General features: G+C 62.6%; 1 protein-coding gene across 1 annotated transcript in view; it reads right to left on the bottom strand.

The window, feature by feature from the left end:
* Positions 1-24,182, bottom strand: part of LOC140399684 (myosin-10) — a 91,283-nt gene that overhangs the window by 13,441 nt on the left and 53,660 nt on the right. The window contains exon 3 of the mRNA XM_072489228.1: positions 16,345-16,372. Within this exon, the coding sequence (XP_072345329.1) occupies positions 16,345-16,372 (28 nt within the window). The remainder of the gene's footprint in view (positions 1-16,344; positions 16,373-24,182) is intronic.

The following is a 24,182-nucleotide window of genomic DNA, read 5'->3' as shown; positions in this document are numbered from 1 at the left end:
TCGGAGCACCGTGCACAGTCCCGGTCTCCGTATCCCTCGGTCAGACCCACAGTCGGAGCACCGTGCACAGTCCCGGTCTCCGTGTCCCTCGGTTAGAACCACACTCGGAGCACCGTGCACAGTCCCGGTCTCCGTATCCCTCGGTTAGACCCACACTCGGAGCACCGTGCACAGTCCCGGTCTCCGTATCCCTCGATCAGACCCACACTCGGAGCACCGTGCACAGTCCCGGTCTCCGTGTCCCTCGGTTAGACCCACACTCGGAGCACCGTGCACAGTCCCGGTCTCCGTTTCCCTCGGTCAGACCCACACTCGGGGCACCGTGCTCAGTCCCGGTCTCCCTATCCCTCGGTCAGACCCACACTCGGAGCACCGTGCACAGTCCCGGTCTCCCTATCCCTCGGTTAGGCCCACACTCGGAGCACCGTGCACAGTCCCGGTCTCCGTATCCCTCGGTCAGACCCACACTCGGAGCACCGTGCACAGTCCCGGTCTCCGTATCCCTCGGTTAGACCCACACTCGGAGCACCGTGCACAGTCCCGGTCTCCGTATCCCTCGGTTAGACCCACACTCGGAGCACCGTGCACAGTCCCGGTCTCCGTGTCCCTCGGTTAGACCCACACTCGGAGCACCGTGCACAGTCCCGGTCTCCGTATCCCTCGATCAGACCCACACTTGGAGCACCGTGCACAGTCCTGGTCTCCGTATCCCTCGGTTAGACCCACACTCGGAGCCCCGTGCACAGTCCCGGTCTCCGTATCCCTCGGTGAGACCCACACTCGGAGCACCGTGCACAGTCCCGGTCTCCGTATCCCTCGGTGAGACCCACACTCGGAGCACCGTGCACAGTCCCGGTCTCCGTATCCCGCCGTCAGACCCACACTCGGAGCACCGTGCACAGTCCCGGTCTCCATATCCCTCGGTTAGACCCACACTCGGTGCACCGTGCACAGTCCCGGTCTCCCTATCGCTCGGTTAATCCCACACTCGGAGCACCGTGCACAGTCCTGGTCTCCGTATCCCTCGGTCAGACCCACACTCGGAGCACCGTGTACACTCCCAGTCTCCGTATCCCTCGGTTAGTCCCACACTCGGAGCACCGTGCACAGTCCCGGTCTCCGTATCCCTCGGTTAGACTCACACTCGGAGCACCGTGCACAGTCCCGGTCTCCGTATCCCTCGGTAAGACCCACACTCGGAGCACCGGGCACAGTCCCGGTCTCCGTATCCCTCGGTTAGACTCACACTCGGAGCACCGTGCACAGTCCCGGTCTCCGTATCCCTCGGTCAGACCCACACTCGGAGCACCGTGCACAGTCCCGGTCTCCGTGTCCCCCGGTCAGACCCACACTCGGAGCACCGTGCACAGTCCCGGTCTCCGTATCCCTCGGTTAGACCCACAGTCGGAGCACCGTGCACAGTCCCGGTCTCCGTATCCCTCGGTTAGACCCACACTCGGAGCACCGTGCACAGTCCCGGTCTCCGTATCCCTCGGTCAGACCCACACTCGGAGCACCGTGCACAGTCCCGGTCTCCGTATCCCCCGGTCAGACCCACACTTGGAGCACCGTGCACAGTCCGGGTCTCCGTATCCCTCGGTCAGACCCACGCTCGGAGCACCGTGCACAGTCCCGGTCTCCGTATCCCTCGGTCAGACCCACGCTCGGAGCACCGTGCACAGTCCCGGTCTCCGTATCCCCCGGTCAGACCCACACTTGGAGCACCGTGCACAGTCCGGGTCTCCGTATCCCGCGGTCAGACCCACACTCGGAGCACCGTGCACAGCCCCGGTCTCCGTATCCCTCGGTCAGACCCACACTCGGAGCACCGTGCACAGTCCCGGTCACCGTATCCCTCGGTCAGACCCACACTCGGAGCACCGTGCACAGTCCCGGTCTCCGTATCCCTCGGTTAGACCCACACTCGGAACACCGTGCACAGTCCCGGTCTCCGTATCCCTCGGTTAGACCCACACTCGGAGCACCGTGCACAGTCCCGGTCTCCGTATCCCTCGGTCAGACCCACAGTCGGAGCACCGTGCACAGTCCCGGTCTCCGTGTCCCTCGGTTAGAACCACACTCGGAGCACCGTGCACAGTCCCGGTCTCCGTATCCCTCGGTTAGACCCACACTCGGAGCACCGTGCACAGTCCCGGTCTCCGTATCCCTCGATCAGACCCACACTCGGAGCACCGTGCACAGTCCCGGTCTCCGTGTCCCTCGGTTAGACCCACACTCGGAGCACCGTGCACAGTCCCGGTCTCCGTTTCCCTCGGTCAGACCCACACTCGGGGCACCGTGCTCAGTCCCGGTCTCCCTATCCCTCGGTCAGACCCACACTCGGAGCACCGTGCACAGTCCCGGTCTCCCTATCCCTCGGTTAGGCCCACACTCGGAGCACCGTGCACAGTCCCGGTCTCCGTATCCCTCGGTCAGACCCACACTCGGAGCACCGTGCACAGTCCCGGTCTCCGTATCCCTCGGTTAGACCCACACTCGGAGCACCGTGCACAGTCCCGGTCTCCGTGTCCCTCGGTTAGACCCACACTCGGAGCACCGTGCACAGTCCCGGTCTCCGTATCCCTCGATCAGACCCACACTTGGAGCACCGTGCACAGTCCTGGTCTCCGTATCCCTCGGTTAGACCCACACTCGGAGCCCCGTGCACAGTCCCGGTCTCCGTATCCCTCGGTGAGACCCACACTCGGAGCACCGTGCACAGTCCCGGTCTCCGTATCCCTCGGTGAGACCCACACTCGGAGCACCGTGCACAGTCCCGGTCTCCGTATCCCGCCGTCAGACCCACACTCGGAGCACCGTGCACAGTCCCGGTCTCCATATCCCTCGGTTAGACCCACACTCGGTGCACCGTGCACAGTCCCGGTCTCCCTATCCCTCGGTTAAACCCACACTCGGAGCACCGTGCACAGTCCTGGTCTCCGTATCCCTCGGTCAGACCCACACTCGGAGCACCGTGTACACTCCCAGTCTCCGTATCCCTCGGTTAGTCCCACACTCGGAGCACCGTGCACAGTCCCGGTCTCCGTATCCCTCGGTTAGACTCACACTCGGAGCACCGTGCACAGTCCCGGTCTCCGTATCCCTCGGTAAGACCCACACTCGGAGCACCGGGCACAGTCCCGGTCTCCGTATCCCTCGGTTAGACTCACACTCGGAGCACCGTGCACAGTCCCGGTCTCCGTATCCCTCGGTTTGACCCACACTCGGAGCACCGTGCACAGTCCCGGTCTCCGTGTCCCCCGGTCAGACCCACACTCGGAGCCCCGTGCACAGTCCCGGTCTCCGTATCCCTCAGTCAGACCCACACTCGGAGCACCGTGCACAGTTCCGGTCTCCGTATCCCTCGGTCAGACCCACACTCGGAGCACCGTGCACAGTCTCGGTCTCTGTTTCCCTCGGTCAGACCCACACTCGGAGCACCGTGCACAGTCCCGGTCTCCGTATCCCTCGGTCAGACCCACACTCGGAGCACCGTGCACAGTCCCGGTCTCCGTGTCCCTCGGTCAGACCCACACTCGGAGCACCGTGCACAGTCCCTCTCTCCCTATCCCTCTGTCAGACCCACACTCGGAGCACCGTGCACAGTCCCGGTCTCCGTATCCCTCGGTCAGACCCACACTCGGAGCACCGTGCACAGTCCCGGTCTCCGTATCCCTCGGTCAGACCCACACTCGGAGCACTGTGCACAGTCCCGGTCTCTGTATCCCTCGGTTAGACCCACACTCGGAGCACCGTGCACAGTCCCGGTCTCTGTATCCCTCGGTTAGACCCACACTCGGAGCACCGTGCACAGTCCCGGTCTCCGTATCCCTCGGTCAGACCCACACTCGGAGCACCGTGCACAGTCCCGGTCTCCCTATCCCTCGGTCAGACCCACACTCGGAGCACCGTGCACAGTCCCGGTCTCCGTATCCCTCGGTTAGACCCACACTCAGAGCACCGTGCACTGTCCCGGTCTCCGTATCCCTCGGTTAGACCCACACTCGGAGCACCATGCACAGTCCCGGTCTCCGTATCCCTCGGTTAGACCCACACTCGGAGCACCGTGCACAGTCCCGGTCTCAGTATCCCTCGGTCAGACCCACACTGGGAGCACCGTGCACAGTCCCCGTCTCCGTATCCCTCGGTTAGACCCACACTCGGAGCACCGTGCACAGTCCCGGTCTCCGTGTCCCTCGGTTAGACCCACACTCGGGGCACCGTGCACAGTCCCGGTCTCCGTATCCCTCGGTCAGACCCACACTCGGAGCACCGTGCGCAGTCCCGGTCTCCGTATCCCTCGCTTTGTCCCACCCTCGGAGCACCGTGCACAGTCCCGGTCTCCGTATCCCTCGGTCAGACCCACACTCCGAGCACCGTGCACAGTCCCGGTCTCCGTATCCCTCGGTCAGACCCACACTCCGAGCACCGTGCACAGTCCCGGTCTCCGTATCCCTCGGTTAGACCCACACTCGGAGCACCGTGCACAGTCCCGGTCTCCGTGTCCCTCGGTCAGACCCACACTCCGAGCACCGCGCACAGTCCCGGTCTCCGTATCCCTCGGTTAGACCCACACTCGGAGCACCGTGCACAGTCCCGGTCTCCGTATCCCTCGGTTAGACCCACACTCGGAGCACCGTGCACAGTCCCGGTCTCCGTATCCCTCGGTCAGACCCACAGTCGGAGCACCGTGCACAGTCCCGGTCTCCGTGTCCCTCGGTTAGAACCACACTCGGAGCACCGTGCACAGTCCCGGTCTCCGTATCCCTCGGTTAGACCCACACTCGGAGCACCGTGCACAGTCCCGGTCTCCGTATCCCTCGATCAGACCCACACTCGGAGCACCGTGCACAGTCCCGGTCTCCGTGTCCCTCGGTTAGACCCACACTCGGAGCACCGTGCACAGTCCCGGTCTCCGTTTCCCTCGGTCAGACCCACACTCGGGGCACCGTGCTCAGTCCCGGTCTCCCTATCCCTCGGTCAGACCCACACTCGGAGCACCGTGCACAGTCCCGGTCTCCCTATCCCTCGGTTAGGCCCACACTCGGAGCACCGTGCACAGTCCCGGTCTCCGTATCCCTCGGTCAGACCCACACTCGGAGCACCGTGCACAGTCCCGGTCTCCGTATCCCTCGGTTAGACCCACACTCGGAGCACCGTGCACAGTCCCGGTCTCCGTATCCCTCGGTTAGACCCACACTCGGAGCACCGTGCACAGTCCCGGTCTCCGTGTCCCTCGGTTAGACCCACACTCGGAGCACCGTGCACAGTCCCGGTCTCCGTATCCCTCGATCAGACCCACACTTGGAGCACCGTGCACAGTCCTGGTCTCCGTATCCCTCGGTTAGACCCACACTCGGAGCCCCGTGCACAGTCCCGGTCTCCGTATCCCTCGGTGAGACCCACACTCGGAGCACCGTGCACAGTCCCGGTCTCCGTATCCCTCGGTGAGACCCACACTCGGAGCACCGTGCACAGTCCCGGTCTCCGTATCCCGCCGTCAGACCCACACTCGGAGCACCGTGCACAGTCCCGGTCTCCATATCCCTCGGTTAGACCCACACTCGGTGCACCGTGCACAGTCCCGGTCTCCCTATCCCTCGGTTAAACCCACACTCGGAGCACCGTGCACAGTCCTGGTCTCCGTATCCCTCGGTCAGACCCACACTCGGAGCACCGTGTACACTCCCAGTCTCCGTATCCCTCGGTTAGTCCCACACTCGGAGCACCGTGCACAGTCCCGGTCTCCGTATCCCTCGGTTAGACTCACACTCGGAGCACCGTGCACAGTCCCGGTCTCCGTATCCCTCGGTAAGACCCACACTCGGAGCACCGGGCACAGTCCCGGTCTCCGTATCCCTCGGTTAGACTCACACTCGGAGCACCGTGCACAGTCCCGGTCTCCGTATCCCTCGGTCAGACCCACACTCGGAGCACCGTGCACAGTCCCGGTCTCCGTGTCCCCCGGTCAGACCCACACTCGGAGCACCGTGCACAGTCCCGGTCTCCGTATCCCTCGGTTAGACCCACACTCGGAGCACCGTGCACAGTCCCGGTCTCCGTATCCCTCGGTTAGACCCACACTCGGAGCACCGTGCACAGTCCCGGTCTCCGTATCCCTCGGTCAGACCCACACTCGGAGCACCGTGCACAGTCCCGGTCTCCGTATCCCCCGGTCAGACCCACACTTGGAGCACCGTGCACAGTCCGGGTCTCCGTATCCCTCGGTCAGACCCACGCTCGGAGCACCGTGCACAGTCCCGGTCTCCGTATCCCTCGGTCAGACCCACGCTCGGAGCACCGTGCACAGTCCCGGTCTCCGTATCCCCCGGTCAGACCCACACTTGGAGCACCGTGCACAGTCCGGGTCTCCGTATCCCGCGGTCAGACCCACACTCGGAGCACCGTGCACAGCCCCGGTCTCCGTATCCCTCGGTCAGACCCACACTCGGAGCACCGTGCACAGTCCCGGTCACCGTATCCCTCGGTCAGACCCACACTCGGAGCACCGTGCACAGTCCCGGTCTCCGTATCCCTCGGTTAGACCCACACTCGGAACACCGTGCACAGTCCCGGTCTCCGTATCCCTCGGTTAGACCCACACTCGGAGCACCGTGCACAGTCCCGGTCTCCGTATCCCTCGGTCAGACCCACAGTCGGAGCACCGTGCACAGTCCCGGTCTCCGTATCCCTCGGTTAGACCCACACTCGGAGCACCGTGCACAGTCCCGGTCTCCGTATCCCTCGATCAGACCCACACTCGGAGCACCGTGCACAGTCCCGGTCTCCGTGTCCCTCGGTTAGACCCACACTCGGAGCACCGTGCACAGTCCCGGTCTCCGTTTCCCTCGGTCAGACCCACACTCGGGGCACCGTGCTCAGTCCCGGTCTCCCTATCCCTCGGTCAGACCCACACTCGGAGCACCGTGCACAGTCCCGGTCTCCCTATCCCTCGGTTAGGCCCACACTCGGAGCACCGTGCACAGTCCCGGTCTCCGTATCCCTCGGTCAGACCCACACTCGGAGCACCGTGCACAGTCCCGGTCTCCGTATCCCTCGGTTAGACCCACACTCGGAGCACCGTGCACAGTCCCGGTCTCCGTGTCCCTCGGTTAGACCCACACTCGGAGCACCGTGCACAGTCCCGGTCTCCGTATCCCTCGATCAGACCCACACTTGGAGCACCGTGCACAGTCCTGGTCTCCGTATCCCTCGGTTAGACCCACACTCGGAGCCCCGTGCACAGTCCCGGTCTCCGTATCCCTCGGTGAGACCCACACTCGGAGCACCGTGCACAGTCCCGGTCTCCGTATCCCTCGGTGAGACCCACACTCGGAGCACCGTGCACAGTCCCGGTCTCCGTATCCCGCCGTCAGACCCACACTCGGAGCACCGTGCACAGTCCCGGTCTCCATATCCCTCGGTTAGACCCACACTCGGTGCACCGTGCACAGTCCCGGTCTCCCTATCCCTCGGTTAAACCCACACTCGGAGCACCGTGCACAGTCCTGGTCTCCGTATCCCTCGGTCAGACCCACACTCGGAGCACCGTGTACACTCCCAGTCTCCGTATCCCTCGGTTAGTCCCACACTCGGAGCACCGTGCACAGTCCCGGTCTCCGTATCCCTCGGTTAGACTCACACTCGGAGCACCGTGCACAGTCCCGGTCTCCGTATCCCTCGGTAAGACCCACACTCGGAGCACCGGGCACAGTCCCGGTCTCCGTATCCCTCGGTTAGACTCACACTCGGAGCACCGTGCACAGTCCCGGTCTCCGTATCCCTCGGTTTGACCCACACTCGGAGCACCGTGCACAGTCCCGGTCTCCGTGTCCCCCGGTCAGACCCACACTCGGAGCACCGTGCACAGTCCCGGTCTCCGTATCCCTCGGTTAGACCCACACTCGGAGCCCCGTGCACAGTCCCGGTCTCCGTATCCCTCGGTTAGACCCACACTCGGAGCCCCGTGCACAGTCCCGGTCTCCGTATCCCGCCGTCAGACCCACACTCGGAGCACCGTGCACAGTCCCGGTCTCCCTATCCCTCGGTTAGACCCACACTCGGAGCACCGTGCACAGTCCTGGTCTCCGTATCCCTCGGTCAGACCCACACTCGGAGCACCGTGCACAGTCCCGGTCTCCGTATCCCTCGGTCAGACCCACACTCGGAGCACCGTGCACAGTCCCGGTCTCCGTATCCCTTGGTTAGACCCACACTCGGAGCACCATGCACAGTCCCGGTCTCCGTATCCCTCGGTCAGACCCACACTCGGAGCACCGTGCACAGTCCCCGTCTCCGTATCCCTCGGTTAGACCCACACTCGGAGCACCGTGCAGAGTCCCGGTCTCCGTATCCCTCGGTTAGACCCACACTCGGAGCACCGTGCACAGTCCCGTTCTCCCTATCCCTCGGTTAGACCCACACTCGGAGCACCGTGCACAGTCACGGTCTCCGTGTCCCTCGGTCAGACCCACACTCGGAGCACCGTGCACAGCCCCGGTCTCCCTATCCCTCGGTTAGACCCACACTCGGAGCACCGTGCACAGTCACGGTCTCCGTGTCCCTCGGTCAGACCCACACTCGGAGCACCGTGCACAGTCCCCGTCTCCGTATCCCTCGGTTAGACCCACACTCGGAGCACCGTGCAGAGTCCCGGTCTCCGTATCCCTCGGTTAGACCCACACTCGGAGCACCGTGCACAGTCCCGGTCTCCCTATCCCTCGGTTAGACCCACACTCGGAGCACCGTGCACAGTCACGGTCTCCGTGTCCCTCGGTCAGACCCACACTCGGAGCACAGTGTACACTCCCAGTCTCCGTATCCCTCGGTTAGTCCCACACTCGGAGCACCATGCACAGTCCCGGTCTCCGTATCCCTCGGTTAGACTCACGCTCGGAGCACCGTGCACAGTCCCGGTCTCCGTATCCCTCGATCAGACCCACACTCGGAGCACCGTGCACAGTCCCGGTCTCCGTATCCCTCGGTCAGACCCACACTCGGAGCACCGTGCACAGTCCCGGTCTCCGTATCCCTCGATCAGACCCACACTCGGAGCACCGTGCACAGTCCCGGTCTCCGTATCCCTTGGTTAGACCCACACTCGGAGCACCGTGCACAGTCCCGGTCTCCGTATCCCTCGGTCAGACCCACACTGGGAGCACCGTGCACAGTCCCGGTCTCCATATCCCGCCGTCAGACCCACACTCGGAGCCCCGTGCACAGTCCCGGTCTCCGTATCCCTCGGTTAGATCCACACTCGGAGCACCGTGCACAGTCCCGGTCTCCATATCCCTCGGTTAGACCCACACTCGGTGCACCGTGCACAGTCCCGGTCTCCCTATCCCTCGGTTAGACCCACACTCGGAGCACCGTGCACAGTCCCGGTCTCCGTATCCCTTGGTTAGACCCACACTCGGAGCACCATGCACAGTCCCGGTCTCCCTATCCCTCGGTTAGACCCACACTCGGAGCGCCGTGCACAGTCCCGGTCTCCGTATCCCTCGGTTAGACCCACACTCGGAGCACCGTGCACAGTCCCGGTCTCCGTATCCCTCGGTTAGTCCCACACTCGGAGCACCGTGCACAGTCCCGGACTCCATATCCCTCGGTTTGACCCACACTCGGAGCACCGTGCACAGTCCCGGTCTCCGAATCCCTCGGTCAGACCCACACTCGGAGCACCGTGCACAGTCCCGGTCTCCGTATCCCTCGGTCAGGCACACACTCGGAGCACCGTGCACAGTCCCGGTCTCCATATCCCTCGGTCAGACCCACACTCGGAGCACCGTGCACAGTCCCGGTCTCCCTATCCCTCGGTTAGACCCACACTCGGAGCACCGTGCACAGTCCCGGTCTCCGTCTCCCTCGGTTAGACCCACACTCGGAGCACCGTGCACAGTCCCGGTCTCCGTCTCCCTCGGTTAGACCCACACTCGGAGCACCGTGCACAGTCCCGGTCTCCGTATCCCTCGGTTAGACCCACACTCGGAGCACCGTGCACAGTCCCGGTCTCCGTATCCCTCGGTCAGACCCACACTCGGAGCACCGTGCACAGTCCCCGTCTCCGTATCCCTCGGTCAGACCCACACTCGGAGCACCGTGCACAGTCCCGGTCTCCGTGTCCCTCGGTTAGACCCACACTCGGAGCACCGTGCACAGTCCCGGTCTCCATATCCCTCGATCAGACCCACACTCGGAGCACCGTGCACAGTCCCGGTCTCCGTGTCCCTCGGTTAGACCCACACTCGGAGCACCGTGCACAGTCCCGGTCTCCGTTTCCCTCGGTCAGACCCACACTCGGAGCACCGTGCTCAGTCCCGGTCTCCCTATCCCTCGGTCAGACCCACACTCGGAGCACCGTGCACAGTCCCGGTCTCCCTATCCCTCGGTTAGGCCCACACTCGGAGCACCGTGCACAGTCCCGGTCTCCGTATCCCTCGGTCAGACCCACACTCGGAGCACCGTGCACAGTCCCGGTCTCGGTATCCCTCGGTTAGACCCACACTCGGAGCACCGTGCACAGTCCCGGTCTCCGTATCCCTCGGTTAGACCCACACTCGGAGCACCGTGCACAGTCCCGGTCTCCGTGTCCCTCGGTTAGACCCACACTCGGAGCACCGTGCACAGTCCCGGTCTCCGTATCCCTCGATCAGACCCACACTCGGAGCACCGTGCACAGTCCTGGTCTCCGTATCCCTCGGTTAGACCCACACTCGGAGCCCCGTGCACAGTCCCGGTCTCCGTATCCCTCGGTGAGACCCACACTCGGAGCACCGTGCACAGTCCCGGTCTCCGTATCCCTCGGTGAGACCCACACTCGGAGCACCGTGCACAGTCCCGGTCTCCGTATCCCGCCGTCAGACCCACACTCGGAGCACCGTGCACAGTCCCGGTCTCCATATCCCTCGGTTAGACCCACACTCGGTGCACCGTGCACAGTCCCGGTCTCCCTATCCCTCGGTTAAACCCACACTCGGAGCACCGTGCACAGTCCTGGTCTCCGTATCCCTCGGTCAGACCCACACTCGGAGCACCGTGCACAGTCCCGGTCTCCGTATCCCTCGGTCAGACCCACACTCGGAGCACCGTGCACAGTCCCGGTCTCCGTATCCCTTGGTTAGACCCACACTCGGAGCACCATGCACAGTCCCGGTCTCCGTATCACTCGGTCAGACCCACACTCGGAGCACCGTGCACAGTCCCCGTCTCCGTATCCCTCGGTTAGACCCACACTCGGAGCACCGTGCAGAGTCCCGGTCTCCGTATCCCTCGGTTAGACCCACACTCGGAGCACCGTGCACAGTCCCGGTCTCCCTATCCCTCGGTTAGACCCACACTCGGAGCACCGTGCACAGTCACGGTCTCCGTGTCCCTCGGTCAGACCCACACTCGGAGCACAGTGTACACTCCCAGTCTCCGTATCCCTCGGTTAGTCCCACACTCGGAGCACCGTGCACAGTCCCGGTCTCCGTATCCCTCGGTTAGACTCACACTCGGAGCACCGTGCACAGTCCCGGTCTCCGTATCCCTCGGTAAGACCCACACTCGGAGCACCGGGCACAGTCCCGGTCTCCGTATCCCTCGGTTAGACTCACACTCGGAGCACCGTGCACAGTCCCGGTCTCCGTATCCCTCGGTTTGACCCACACTCGGAGCACCGTGCACAGTCCCGGTCTCCGTGTCCCCCGGTCAGACCCACACTCTGAGCACCGTGCACAGTCCCGGTCTCCGTATCCCTCGGTTAGACCCACACTCGGAGCCCCGTGCACAGTCCCGGTCTCCGTATCCCTCGGTTAGACCCACACTCGGAGCCCCGTGCACAGTCCCGGTCTCCGTATCCCGCCGTCAGACCCACACTCGGAGCACCGTGCACAGTCCCGGTCTCCCTATCCCTCGGTTAGACCCACACTCGGAGCACCGTGCACAGTCCTGGTCTCCGTATCCCTCGGTCAGACCCACACTCGGAGCACCGTGCACAGTCCCGGTCTCCGTATCCCTCGGTCAGACCCACACTCGGAGCACCGTGCACAGTCCCGGTCTCCGTATCCCTTGGTTAGACCCACACTCGGAGCACCATGCACAGTCCCGGTCTCCGTATCCCTCGGTCAGACCCACACTCGGAGCACCGTGCACAGTCCCCGTCTCCGTATCCCTCGGTTAGACCCACACTCGGAGCACCGTGCAGAGTCCCGGTCTCCGTATCCCTCGGTTAGACCCACACTCGGAGCACCGTGCACAGTCCCGGTCTCCGTATCCCTCGGTTAGACCCACACTCGGAGCACCGTGCACAGTCACGGTCTCCGTGTCCCTCGGTCAGACCCACACTCGGAGCACAGTGTACACTCCCAGTCTCCGTATCCCTCGGTTAGTCCCACACTCGGAGCACCGTGCACAGTCCCATGTCTCTGTATCCCTCGGTTAGACCCACACTCGGAGCACCGTGCACAGTCCCGGTCTCCGTATCCCTCGGTTAGACTCACGCTCGGAGCACCGTGCACAGTCCCGGTCTCCGTATCCCTCGATCAGACCCACACTCGGAGCACCGTGCACAGTCCCGGTCTCCGTATCCCTCGGTCAGATCCACACTCGAAGCACCGTGCACAGTCCCGGTCTCCGTATCCCTCGGTTAGACTCACACTCGGAGCACCGTGCACAGTCCCGGTCTCCGTATTCCTCGGTTAGACCCACACTCGGAGCACCGTGCACAGTCCTGGTCTCCGTATCCCTCGGTTAGACCCACACTCGGAGCCCCGTGCACAGTCCCGGTCTCCGTATCCCTCGATCAGACCCACACTCGGAGCACCGTGCACAGTCCCGGTCTCCGTATCCCTCGGTTAGACCCACACTCGGAGCACCGTGCACAGTCCCGGTCTCCCTATCCCTCGGTTAGGCCCACACTCGGAGCACCGTGCACAGTCCCGGTCTCCGTATCCCTCGGTTAGACCCACACTCGGAGCACCGTGCACAGTCCCGGTCTCCGTATCCCTCGGTTAGACCCACACTCGGAGCACCGTGCACAGTCCCGGTCTCCGTATCCCTCGGTCAGACCCACACTGGGAGCACCGTGCACAGTCCCGGTCTCCATATCCCTCGGTTAGACCCACACTCGGAGCACCGTGCACAGTCCCGGTCTCCGTATCCCTCGGTTAGACCCACACTCGGAGCCCCGTGCACAGTCCCGGTCTCCGTATCCCTCGGTTAGATCCACACTCGGAGCACCGTGCACAGTCCCGGTCTCCATATCCCTCGGTTAGACCCACACTCGGTGCACCGTGCACAGTCCCGGTCTCCCTATCCCTCGGTTAGACCCACACTCGGAGCACCGTGCACAGTCCTGGTCTCCGTATCCCTCGGTCAGACCCACACTCGGAGCACCGTGCACAGTCCCGGTCTCCGTATCCCTCGGTCAGACCCACACTCGGAGCACCGTGCACAGTCCCGGTCTCCGTATCCCTTGGTTAGACCCACACTCGGAGCACCATGCACAGTCCCGGTCTCCCTATCCCTCGGTTAGACCCACACTCGGAGCACCGTGCACAGTCCCGGTCTCCGTATCCCTCGGTTAGACCCACGCTCGGAGCACCGTGCACAGTCCCGGTCTCCGTATCCCTCGGTTAGTCCCACACTCGGAGCACCGTGCACAGTCCCGGACTCCATATCCCTCGGTTTGACCCACACTCGGAGCACCGTGCACAGTCCCGGTCTCCGAATCCCTCGGTCAGACCCACACTCGGAGCACCGTGCACAGTCCCGGTCTCCGTATCCCTCGGTCAGACACACACTCGGAGCACCGTGCACAGTCCCGGTCTCCCTCTCCCTCGGTTAGACCCACACTCGGAGCACCGTGCACAGTCCCGGTCTCCCTATCCCTCGGTAAGACCCACACTCGGAGTGGGGGAGAATGTGGGACTCGCTCCCTCGGGGATTGGGGGAGAATGTGGGACTCGCTCCCACAGGGAGTGGGGGAGAATGTGGGACACGATCCCACAGGGAGTGGGAAGAATGTGGGACTCGCTCCCACAGGGAGTGGGGAGAATGTGGGACTCGCTCCCACAGGGAGCGGGGAGAATGTGGGGCTCGCTCCCACGGGGAGTGGGGATAATGTGGGACTCGCTCCCTCGGGGATTGGGGGAGAATGTGGGACTCGCTCCCACGGGGAGTGGGGGATAATGTGGGACTCACTCCCACGGGGAGTGGGGAGAATGTGGGACTCGCTCCCACGGGGAGTGGGGGAGAATGTGGGTCTCGCTCCCACGGGGAGTGGGGAGAATGTGGGACTCGCTCCCACGGGGAGTGGGGAGAATGTGGGACTCGCTCCCACGGGGAGTGGGGGATAATGTGGGACTCGCTCTCACGGGGAGTGGGGGAGAATGTGGGACTCGCTCCCACGGGGAGTGGGGGAGAATGTGGGACTTGCTCCCAGAGGGAGTGGGGTAGAATGTGGGACTCGCTCCCTCGGGGAGTGGGGAGAATGTGGGACTCGCTCCCACGGGGAGTGGGGAGAATGTGGGACTCGCTCCCACGGGGAGTGGGGAGAATGTGGGACCCGCTCCCACGGGGAGTGGGGAGAATGTGGGTCTCGCTCCCACAGGGAGTGGGGAGAATGTGGGACTCGCTCCCACGGGGAGTGGGGGAGAATGTGGGACTCGCTCCCACGGGGAGTGGGGGAGAATGTGGGACTCGCTCCCACGGGGAGTGGGGAGAATGTGGGACTCGCTCCCGCGGGGAGTGGGGGAGAATGTGGGACTCGCTCCCACGGGGAGTGGGGAAGAATGTGGGACTCGCTCCCTCGGGGAGTGGGGAGAATGTGGGACTCGCTCCCACGGGGAGTGGGGAGAATGTGGGACTCGCTCCCACGGGGAGTGGGGGAGAATGTGGGACTCGCTCCCTCGGGGAGTGGTGGAGAATGTGGGACTCGCTCCCACGGGGAGTGGGGAGAATGTGGGACTCGCTCCCACGGGGTGTGGGGGATAATGTGGGACCCGCTCCCACGGGGAGTGGGGGAGAATGTGGGACTCGCCCCCACGGGGAGTGGGGAGAATGTGGGACTCGCTCCCTCGGGGAGTGGGGGATAATGTGGGACTCGCTACCACGGGGAGTGGGGGAGAATGTGGGACTTGCTCCCACGGGCAGTGGGGAGAATGTGGGACTCGCTCCCTCGGGGAGTGGGGAGAATGTGGGACTTGCTCCCACAGGGAGTGGGGAGAATGTAGGACTCGCTCCCACGGGGAGTGGGGAGAATGTGGGACTCGCTCCCACGGGGAGTGGGGAGAATGTGGGACTCGCTCCCACGGGGAGTGGGGAGAATGTAGGACTCGCTCCCAAAGGGGAGTGGGGAGATTGTGGGACTCGCTCCCAAAGGGGAGTGGGGAGATTGTGGGACTCGCTCCCAAAGGGGAGTGGGGGAGAATGTGGGACTCGCTCCCTCGGGGAGTGGGGGAGAATGTGGGACTCGCTCCCACGGGGAGTGGGGGAGAATGTGGGACTAGCTCCCACGGGGAGTGGGGATAATGTGGGACTCGCTCCCTCGGGGATTGGGGGAGAATGTGGGACTCGCTCCCACGGGGAGTGGGGGAGAATGTGGGACTCGCTACCACGGGGAGTGGGGGAGAATGTGGGTCTCGCTCCCACGGGGAGTGGGGAGAATGTGGGACTCCCTCCCACGGGGAGTGGGGAGAATGTGGGACTCGCTCCCACGGGGAGTGGGGAGAATGTGGGACTCGCTCCCACGGGGTGTGGGGAGAATGTGGGACTCACTCCCACGGGGAGTGGGGATAATGTGGGACCCGCTCCCACAGGGAGTGGGGAGAATGTGGGACTCGCTCCCACGGGGAGTGGGGGAGAATGTGGGACTCGCTCCCACGGGGAGTGGGGAGAATGTGGGACTCGCTCCCTCGGGGAGTGGGGAGAATGTTGGACTCGCTCCCTCGGGGAGTGGGGAGAATGTGGGACTCGCTCCCTCGGGGAGTGGGGGATAATGTGGGACTCGCTCCCTCGGGGAATGGGGAGAATGTGGGACTCGCTCCCTCGGGGAGTGGGGAGAATGTTGGACTCGCTCCCTCGGGGAATGGGGAGAATGTGGGACTCGCTCCCACGGGGAGTGGGGGATAATGTGGGACTCGCCCCCACGGGGAGTGGGGAGATTGTGGGACTCGTTCCCTCGGGGAGTGGTGGAGAATGTGGGACTCCCTCCCTGGTCTGCAGTCCTCGGCCATGACCCCGCTTCCCCACCCCACACTTGTCACCCACCTCCCCCTCACAGACACACCCAGCCTCCTCGACTATAACCCCTCGTTATGGAGGACTCCTCAGAACCCAATACTTACTGAAACCGGTTAAACTTACGTGCAAAGTATCGACTGATCTTCGCGATCTGAAAGAAAAAAATGAGAGAGAATTAACCACAGGAACAGGCGGAGGCCCATTCAGCCCCTCGAGCCTGTTACACAGGAACAGGAGGAGGCCCATTCAGCCCCTCGAGCCTGTTACACAGGAACAGGAGGAGGCCCATTCAGCCCCCTGCTCGAGCCTGTTACACAGGAACAGGAGGAGGCCCATTCAGCCCCCTCCTCGAGCCTGTTACACAGGAACAGGAGGAGGTCCATTCAGCCCCTCGAGCCTGTTACACAGGAACAGGAGGAGACCCATTCAGCCCCCTCCTCGAGCCTGTTACACAGGAACAGGAGGAGGCCCATTCAGCCCCTCGAGCCTGTTACACAGGAACAGGAGGAGACCCATTCAGCCCCCTCCTCGAGCCTGTTACACAGGAACAGGAGGAGGTCCATTCAGCCCCCTGCTCGAGCCTGTTACACAGGAACAGGAGGAGGCCCATTCAGCCCCTCGAGCCTGTTACACAGGAACAGGAGGAGACCCATTCAGCCCCCTCCTCGAGCCTGTTACACAGGAACAGGAGGAGGTCCATTCAGCCCCCTGCTCGAGCCTGTTACATAGGAACAGGAGGAGGCCCATTCAGCCCCCCTGCTCGAGCCTGTTACTCAGGAACAGGGGGAGGCCCATTCAGCCCCTCGAGCCTGTTACACAGGAACAGGAAGAGGCCCATTCAGCCCCCTGCTCGAGCCTGTTACACAGGAACAGGAGGAGGTCCATTCAGCCCCCCTGCTCGAGCCTGTTACTCAGGAACAGGAGGAGGCCCATTCAGCCCCTCGAGCCTGTTACACAGGAACAGGAGGAGGTCCATTCAGCCCCTCGAGCCTGTTACACAGGAACAGGTGGAGGCCAATTCAGCCGGGGGGAGTGTCGGCCTGGATTATGGACATCTCCCTCCGACAGTACAGCGCTCCCTCAGTACTGGCACCGGGGGGAGTGTCGATCTTGCGTGCAAGTTAAAAGGACCTCAGTAATATACACCACCCACTTTTCCAACAATGCATACATCTGGAAAACCTCCTACGGACAGGTGGAAACACAGTTTTTGAAGGGGAAAATGGAGCGCTGTCAGAGGGTCAGTACTGAGGGAGTGTCGCACTGTCAGAGGGTCAGTACTGAGGGAGTGCCGCACTGTCAGAGGGTCAGTACTGAGGGAGTGCCGCACTGTCAGAGGGTCAGTACTGAGGGAGTGCTGCCCTGTCAGAGGGTCAGTACTGAGGGAGTGCTGCGCTGTCAGAGGGTCAGTACTGAGGGAGTGCTGCACTGTCAGAGGGTCAGTACTGAGGGAGTGCCGCACTGTCAGAGGGTCAGTACTGAGGGAGTGCCGCACTGTCAGAGGGTCAGTACTGAGGGAGTGCTGCACTGTCAGAGGGTCAGTACTGAGAGAGTGCCGCACTGTCAGAGGGTCAGTACTGAGGGAGTGCCGCACTGTCAGAGGGTCAGTACTGAGGGAGTGCCGCACTGTCAGAGGGTCAGTACTGAGGGAGTGCCGCACTGTCAGAGGGTCAGTACTGAGGGAGTGCCGCACTGTCAGAGGGTCAGTACTGAGGGAGTGCCGCACTGTCAGAGGGTCGGCACTGAGGGAGTGCCGCACTGTCAGAGGGTCAGTACTGAGGGAGTGCTGAATTGTCAGAGGGTCAGTACTGAGGGAGTGCCACACTGTCAGAGGGTCAGTACTGAGGGAGCGCTGCACTGTCAGAGGGTCAGTACTGAGGGAGTGCCGCACTGTCAGAGGGTCAGTACTGAGGGAGTGCCGCACTGTCAGAGGGTCAGAACTGAGGGAGTGCCGCACTGTCAGAGGGTCAGTACTGAGGGAGTGCCGCACTGTCAGAGGGTCAGTACTGAGGGAGTGCTGCACTGTCAGAGGGTCAGTACTGAGAGAGTGCCGCACTGTCAGAGGGTCAGTACTGAGGGAGTGCCGCACTGTCAGAGGGTCAGTACTGAGGGAGTGCCGCACTGTCAGAGGGTCAGTACTGAGGGAGTGCCGCACTGTCAGAGGGTCAGTACTGAGGGAGTGCCGCACTGTCAGAGGGTCGGCACTGAGGGAGTGCCGCACTGTCAGAGGGTCAGTACTGAGGGAGTGCTGCACTGTCAGAGGGTCAGTACTGAGGGAGTGTCGCACTGTCAGAGGGTCAGTACTGAGGGAGTGCCGCACTGTCAGAGGGTTAGGATGAGGGAGTGCTGCACTGTCAGGGGGTCAGTACTGAGGGAGTGCTGCACTGTCAGAGGGTCAGTACTGAGGGAGTGCTGCACTGTCAGAGGGTCAGTACTGAGGGAGTGCTGCACTGTCAGAGGGTCAGTACTGAGGGAGTGCCGCACTGTCAGAGGGTCAGTACTGAGGGAGTGCCGCACTGTCGGAGGGTCAGTACTGAGGGAGTGCCGCACTGTCGGAGGGTCAGTACTGAGGGAGTGCCGCATTGTCAGAGGGTCAGTACTGAGGGAGTGCCGCACTGTCAGAGGGTCAGTACTGAGGGAGTGCTGCACTGTCAGAGGGTCAGTACTGAGGGAGTGCCGCACTGTCAGAGGGTCAGTACTGAGGGAGTGCTGCACTGTCAGAGGGTCAGTACTGAGGGAGTGCCGCACTGTCAGAGGGTCAGTACTGAGGGAGTGCCGCACTGTCAGAGGGTCAGTACTGAGGGAGTGCCGCACTGTCAGAGGGTCAGTACTGAGGGAGTGCCGCACTGTCAGAGGGTCAGTACTGAGGGAGTGCCGCACTGTCAGAGGGTCAGTACTGAGGGAGTGCTGCACTGTCAGAGGGTCAGTACTGAGGGAGTGCTGCACTGTCAGAGGGACAGTACTGAGTGAGTGCTGCACTGTCAGAGGGTCAGTACTGAGGGAGTGCTGCACTGTCAGAGGGTCAGTACTGAGGGAGTGCTGCACTGTCAGAGGGTCAGTACTGAGGGAGTGCTGCACTGTCAGAGGGTCAGTACTGAGGGAGTGCCGCACTGTCAGAGGGTCAGTACTGAGGGAGTGCTGCACTGTCAGAGGGTCAGTACTGAGGGAGTGCCGCACTGTCAGAGGGTCAGTACTGAGGGAGTGCCGCACTGTCAGAGGATCAGTACTGAGGGAGTGCCGCACTGTCAGAGGGTCAGTACTGAGGGAGTGCTGCACTGTCAGAGGGTCAGTACTGAGGGAGCACCGCACTGTCAGAGGGTCAGTACTGAGGGAGTGTTGCACTGTCAGAGGGTCAGTACTGAGGGAGTGCTGCACTGTCAGAGGGTCAGTACTGAGGGAGTGCCGCACTGTCAGAGGGTCAGTACTGAGGGAGCGCTGCACTGTCAGAGGGTCAGTACTGAGGGAGTGCCACACTGTCAGAGGGTCAGTACTGAGGGAGTGCTGCACTGTCAGAGGGTCAGTGGTGAGGGAGTGCCGCACTGTCAGAGGGTCAGTACTGAGGGAGTGCTGCACTGTCAGAGGGTCAGTACTGAGGGAGTGCCACACTGTCAGAGGGTCAGTACTGAGGGAGCGCCGCACTGTGGGAGGGTCAGTACTGAGGGAGTGCTGCGCTGTCAGAGGGTCAGTACTGAGGGAGTGCCGCACTGTGGGAGGGTCAGTTCTGAAGGAGTGCCGCACTGTCAGAGGGTCAGTACTGAGGGAGTGTTGCACTGTCAGAGGGTCAGTACTGAGGGAGTGCCGCACTGTCAGAGGGTCAGTACTGAGGGAGCGCCGCACTGTCAGAGGGTCAGAACTGAGGGAGTGCTGCACTGTCAGAGGGTCAGTGGTGAGGGAGTGCCGCACTGTCAGAGGGTCAGTACTGAGGGAGCGCCGCACTGTCAGAGGGTCAGTACTGAGGGAGTGCCGCACTGTCAGAGGGTCAGTACTGAGGGAGCGCCGCACTGTCAGAGGGTCAGTACTGAGGGAGTGCTGCACTGTCAGAGGGTCAGTACTGAGGGAGTGCCGCACTGTCAGAGGGTCAGTACTGAGGGAGAGCCGCACTGTCAGAGGGTCAGTACTGAGGGAGTGCTGCACTGTCAGAGGGTCAGTACTGAGGGAGTGCCGCACTGTCAGAGGGTCAGTACTGAGGGAGTGCCGCACTGTCAGAGGGTCAGTACTGAGGGAGCGCCGCACTGTCAGAGGGTCAGTACTGAGGGAGTGCTGCACTGTCAGAGGGTCAGTACTGAGGGAGTGCCGCACTGTCAGAGGGTCAGTACTGAGGGAGTGCCGCACTGTCAGAGGGTCAGTACTGAGGGAGTGCTGCACTGTCAGGGGGTCAGTATTGAGGGAGTGCTGCACTGTCAGAGGGTCAGTACTGAGGGAGTGCTGCACTGTCAGAGGGTCAGTACTGAGGGAGTGCCGCACTGTCAGAGGGTCAGTACTGAGGGAGTGCTGCACTGTCAGAGGGTCAGTACTGAGGGAGTGCCGCACTGTCAGAGGGTCAGTACTGAGGGAGTGCTGCACTGTCAGAGGGTCAGTACTGAGGGAGCACCGCACTGTCAGAGGGTCAGTACTGAGGGAGTGCTGCACTGTCAGGGGGTCAGTATTGAGGGAGTGCTGCACTGTCAGAGGGTCAGTACTGAGGGAGTGCCGCACTGTCAGAGGGTCAGTACTGAGGGAGTGCTGCACTGTCAGAGGGTCAGTACTGAGGGAGTGCCGCACTGTCAGAGGGTCAGTACTGAGGGAGTGCTGCACTGTCAGAGGGTCAGTACTGAGGGAGCACCGCACTGTCAGAGGGTCAGTACTGAGGGAGTGCTGCACTGTCAGAGGGTCAGTACTGAGGGAGTGCCGCACTGTCAGAGGGTCAGTACTGAGGGAGTGCTGCACTGTCAGAGGGTCAGTACTGAGGGAGCACCGCACTGTCAGAGGGTCAGTACTGAGGGAGTGCCGCACTGTCAGAGGGTCAGTACTGAGGGAGTGCCGCACTGTCAGAGGGTCAGTACTGAGGGAGTGCTGCACTGTCAGGGGGTCAGTATTGAGGGAGTGCCGCACTGTCAGAGGGTCAGTACTGAGGGAGTGCCGCACTGTCAGAGGGTCAGTACTGAGGGAGTGCCGCACTGTCAGAGGGTCAGTACTGAGGGAGTGCTGCACTGTCAGAGGGTCAGTACTGAGGGAGTGCCGCACTGTCAGAGGGTCAGTACTGAGGGAGTGCTGCACTGTCAGAGGGTCAGTACTGAGGGAGTGCCGCACTGTCAGAGGGTCAGTACTGAGGGAGTGCTGCACTGTCAGAGGGTCAGTACTGAGGGAGTGCTGCACTGTCAGAGGGTCAGTACTGAGGGAGCGCCGCACTGTCAGAGGGTCAGTACTGAGGGAGTGCCGCACTGTCAGAGGGTCAGTACTGAGGGAGTGCTGCACTGTCAGAGAGTCAGTACTGAGGGAGCGCCGCACTGTCAGAGGGTCAGTACTGAGGGAGTGCTGCACTGTCAGAGGGTCAGTACTGAGGGAGCACCGCACTGTCAGAGGGTCAGTACTGAGGGAGTGCTGCACTGTCAGAGGGTCAGTACTGAGGGAGTGCCGCACTGTCAGAGGGTCAGTACTGAGGGAGTGCTGCACTGTCAGAGGGTCAGTACTGAGGGAGCACCGCACTGTCAGAGGGTCAGTACTGAGGGAGTGCCGCACTGTCAGAGGGTCAGTACTGAGGGAGTGCCGCACTGTCAGAGGGTCAGTACTGAGGGAGTGCCGCACTGTCAGAGGGTCAGTACTGAGGGAGTGCTGCACTGTCAGAGGGTCAGTACTGAGGGAGTGCCACACTGTCAGAGGGTCAGTACTGAGGGAGTGCTGCACTGTCAGAGGGTCAGTACTGAGGGAGTGCTGCACTGTCAGAGGGTCAGTGGTGAGGGAGTGCCGCACTGTCAGAGGGTCAGTACTGAGGGAGTGCTGCACTGTCAGAGGGTCAGTACTGAGGGAGTGCCGCGCTGTCAGAGGGTCAGTACTGAGGGAGCGCCGCACTGTCAGAGGGTCAGTACTGAGGGAGTGCCGCACTGTCAGAGGGTCAGTACTGAGGGAGTGCCGCACTGTCAGAGGGTCAGTACTGAGGGAGTGCCGCACTGTCAGAGGGTCAGTGCTGAGGGAGTGCTGCACTGTCAGAGGGTCAGTACTGAGGGAGTGCCGCACTGTCAGAGGGTCAGTACTGAGGGAGCGCCGCACTGTCAGAGGGTCAGTACTGAGGGAGTGCCGCACTGTCAGAGGGTCAGTACTGAGGGAGTGCCGCACTGTCAGAGGGTCAGTACTGAGGGAGTGCTGCACTGTCAGAGGGTCAGTACTGAGGGAGTGCTGCACTGTCAGAGGGTCAGTACTGAGGGAGTGCTGCACTGTCAGAGGGTCAGTACTGAGGGAGTGCTGCACTGTCAGAGGGTCAGTACTGAGGGAGTGCTGCACTGTCAGAGGGTCAGTACTGAGGGAGTGCTGCACTGTCAGAGGGTCAGTACTGAGGGAGTGCCGCCCTGTCAGAGGGTCAGTACTGAGGGAGCGCCGCACTGTCAGAGGGTCAGTACTGAGGGAGTGCCGCACTGTCAGAGGGTCAGTGCTGAGGGAGTGCTGCACTGTCAGAGGGTCAGTACTGAGGGAGTGCTGCACTGTCAGAGGGTCAGTACTGAGGGAGTGCCGCACTGTCAGAGGGTCAGTACTGAGTGAGTGCCGCACTGTCAGAGGGTCAGTTCTGAGGGAGTGCCGCACTGTCAGAGGGTCTGTGCTGAGGGAGTGCTGCACTGTCAGAGGGTCAGTACTGAGGGAGTGCTGCACTGTCAGACGGTCTGTACTGAGGGAGTGCCGCACTGTCAGAGGGTCAGTACTGAGGGAGTGCCGCACTGTCAGAGGGTCAGTACTGAGGGGGTGCTGCACTGTCAGAGGGTCAGTACTGAGGGAGTGCCGCACTGTCAGAGGGTCAGTACTGAGGGGGTGCTGCACTGTCAGAGGGTCAGTACTGAGGGAGTGCCGCACTGTCAGAGGGTCAGTACTGAGGGAGTGCCGCACTGTCAGAGGGTCAGTACTGAGGGAGCGCTGCACTGTCAGAGGGTCAGTACTGAGGGAGTGCTGCACTGTCAGAGGGTCAGTACTGAGGGAGCGCCGCACTGTCAGAGGGTCAGTACTGAGGGAGTGCTGCACTGTCAGAGGGTCAGTACTGAGGGAGTGCCGCACTGTCAGAGGGTCAGTACTGAGTGAGTGCCGCACTGTCAGAGGGTCAGTACTGAGGGAGTGCTGCACAGTCAGAGAGTCAGTACTGAGGGAATGCCGCACTGTCAGAGGGTCAGTACTGAGGGAGTGCCGCACTGTCAGAGGGTCAGTACTGAGGGAGTGCCGCACTGTCAGAGGGTCAGTACTGAGGGAGTGCCGCACTGTCAGAGGGTCAGTACTGAGGGAGTGCCGCACTGTCAGAGGGTCAGTACTGAGGGAGTGCTGCACTGTCAGAGGGTCAGTACTGAGGGAGTGCCGCACTGTCAGAGGGTCAGTACTGAGGGAGTGCCGCACTGTCAGAGGGTCAGTACTGAGGGAGCACCGCACTGTCAGAGGGTCAGTACTGAGGGAGTGCTGCACTGTCAGAGGGTCAGTACTGAGGGAGTGCCGCACTGTCAGAGGGTCAGTACTGAGGGAGTGCTGCACTGTCAGAGGGTCAGTACTGAGGGAGTGCCGCACTGTCAGAGGGTCAGTACTGAGGGAGCACCGCACTGTCAGAGGGTCAGCACTGAGGGAGTGCTGCACTGTCAGAGGGTCAGTACTGAGGGAGTGCTGCACTGTCAGAGGGTCAGTACTGAGGGAGTGCCGCACTGTCAGAGGGTCAGTACTGAGGGAGTGCCGCACTGTCAGAGGGTCGGTGCTGAGGGAGTGCCGCACTGTCAGAGGGTCAGTACTGAGGGAGTGCTGCA

Source organism: Scyliorhinus torazame, chromosome 23, assembly GCF_047496885.1.
Source record: "Scyliorhinus torazame isolate Kashiwa2021f chromosome 23, sScyTor2.1, whole genome shotgun sequence".
NCBI lineage: Eukaryota > Metazoa > Chordata > Chondrichthyes > Carcharhiniformes > Scyliorhinidae > Scyliorhinus > Scyliorhinus torazame.
This window is presented reverse-complemented; position numbering and strand designations above follow the sequence as displayed.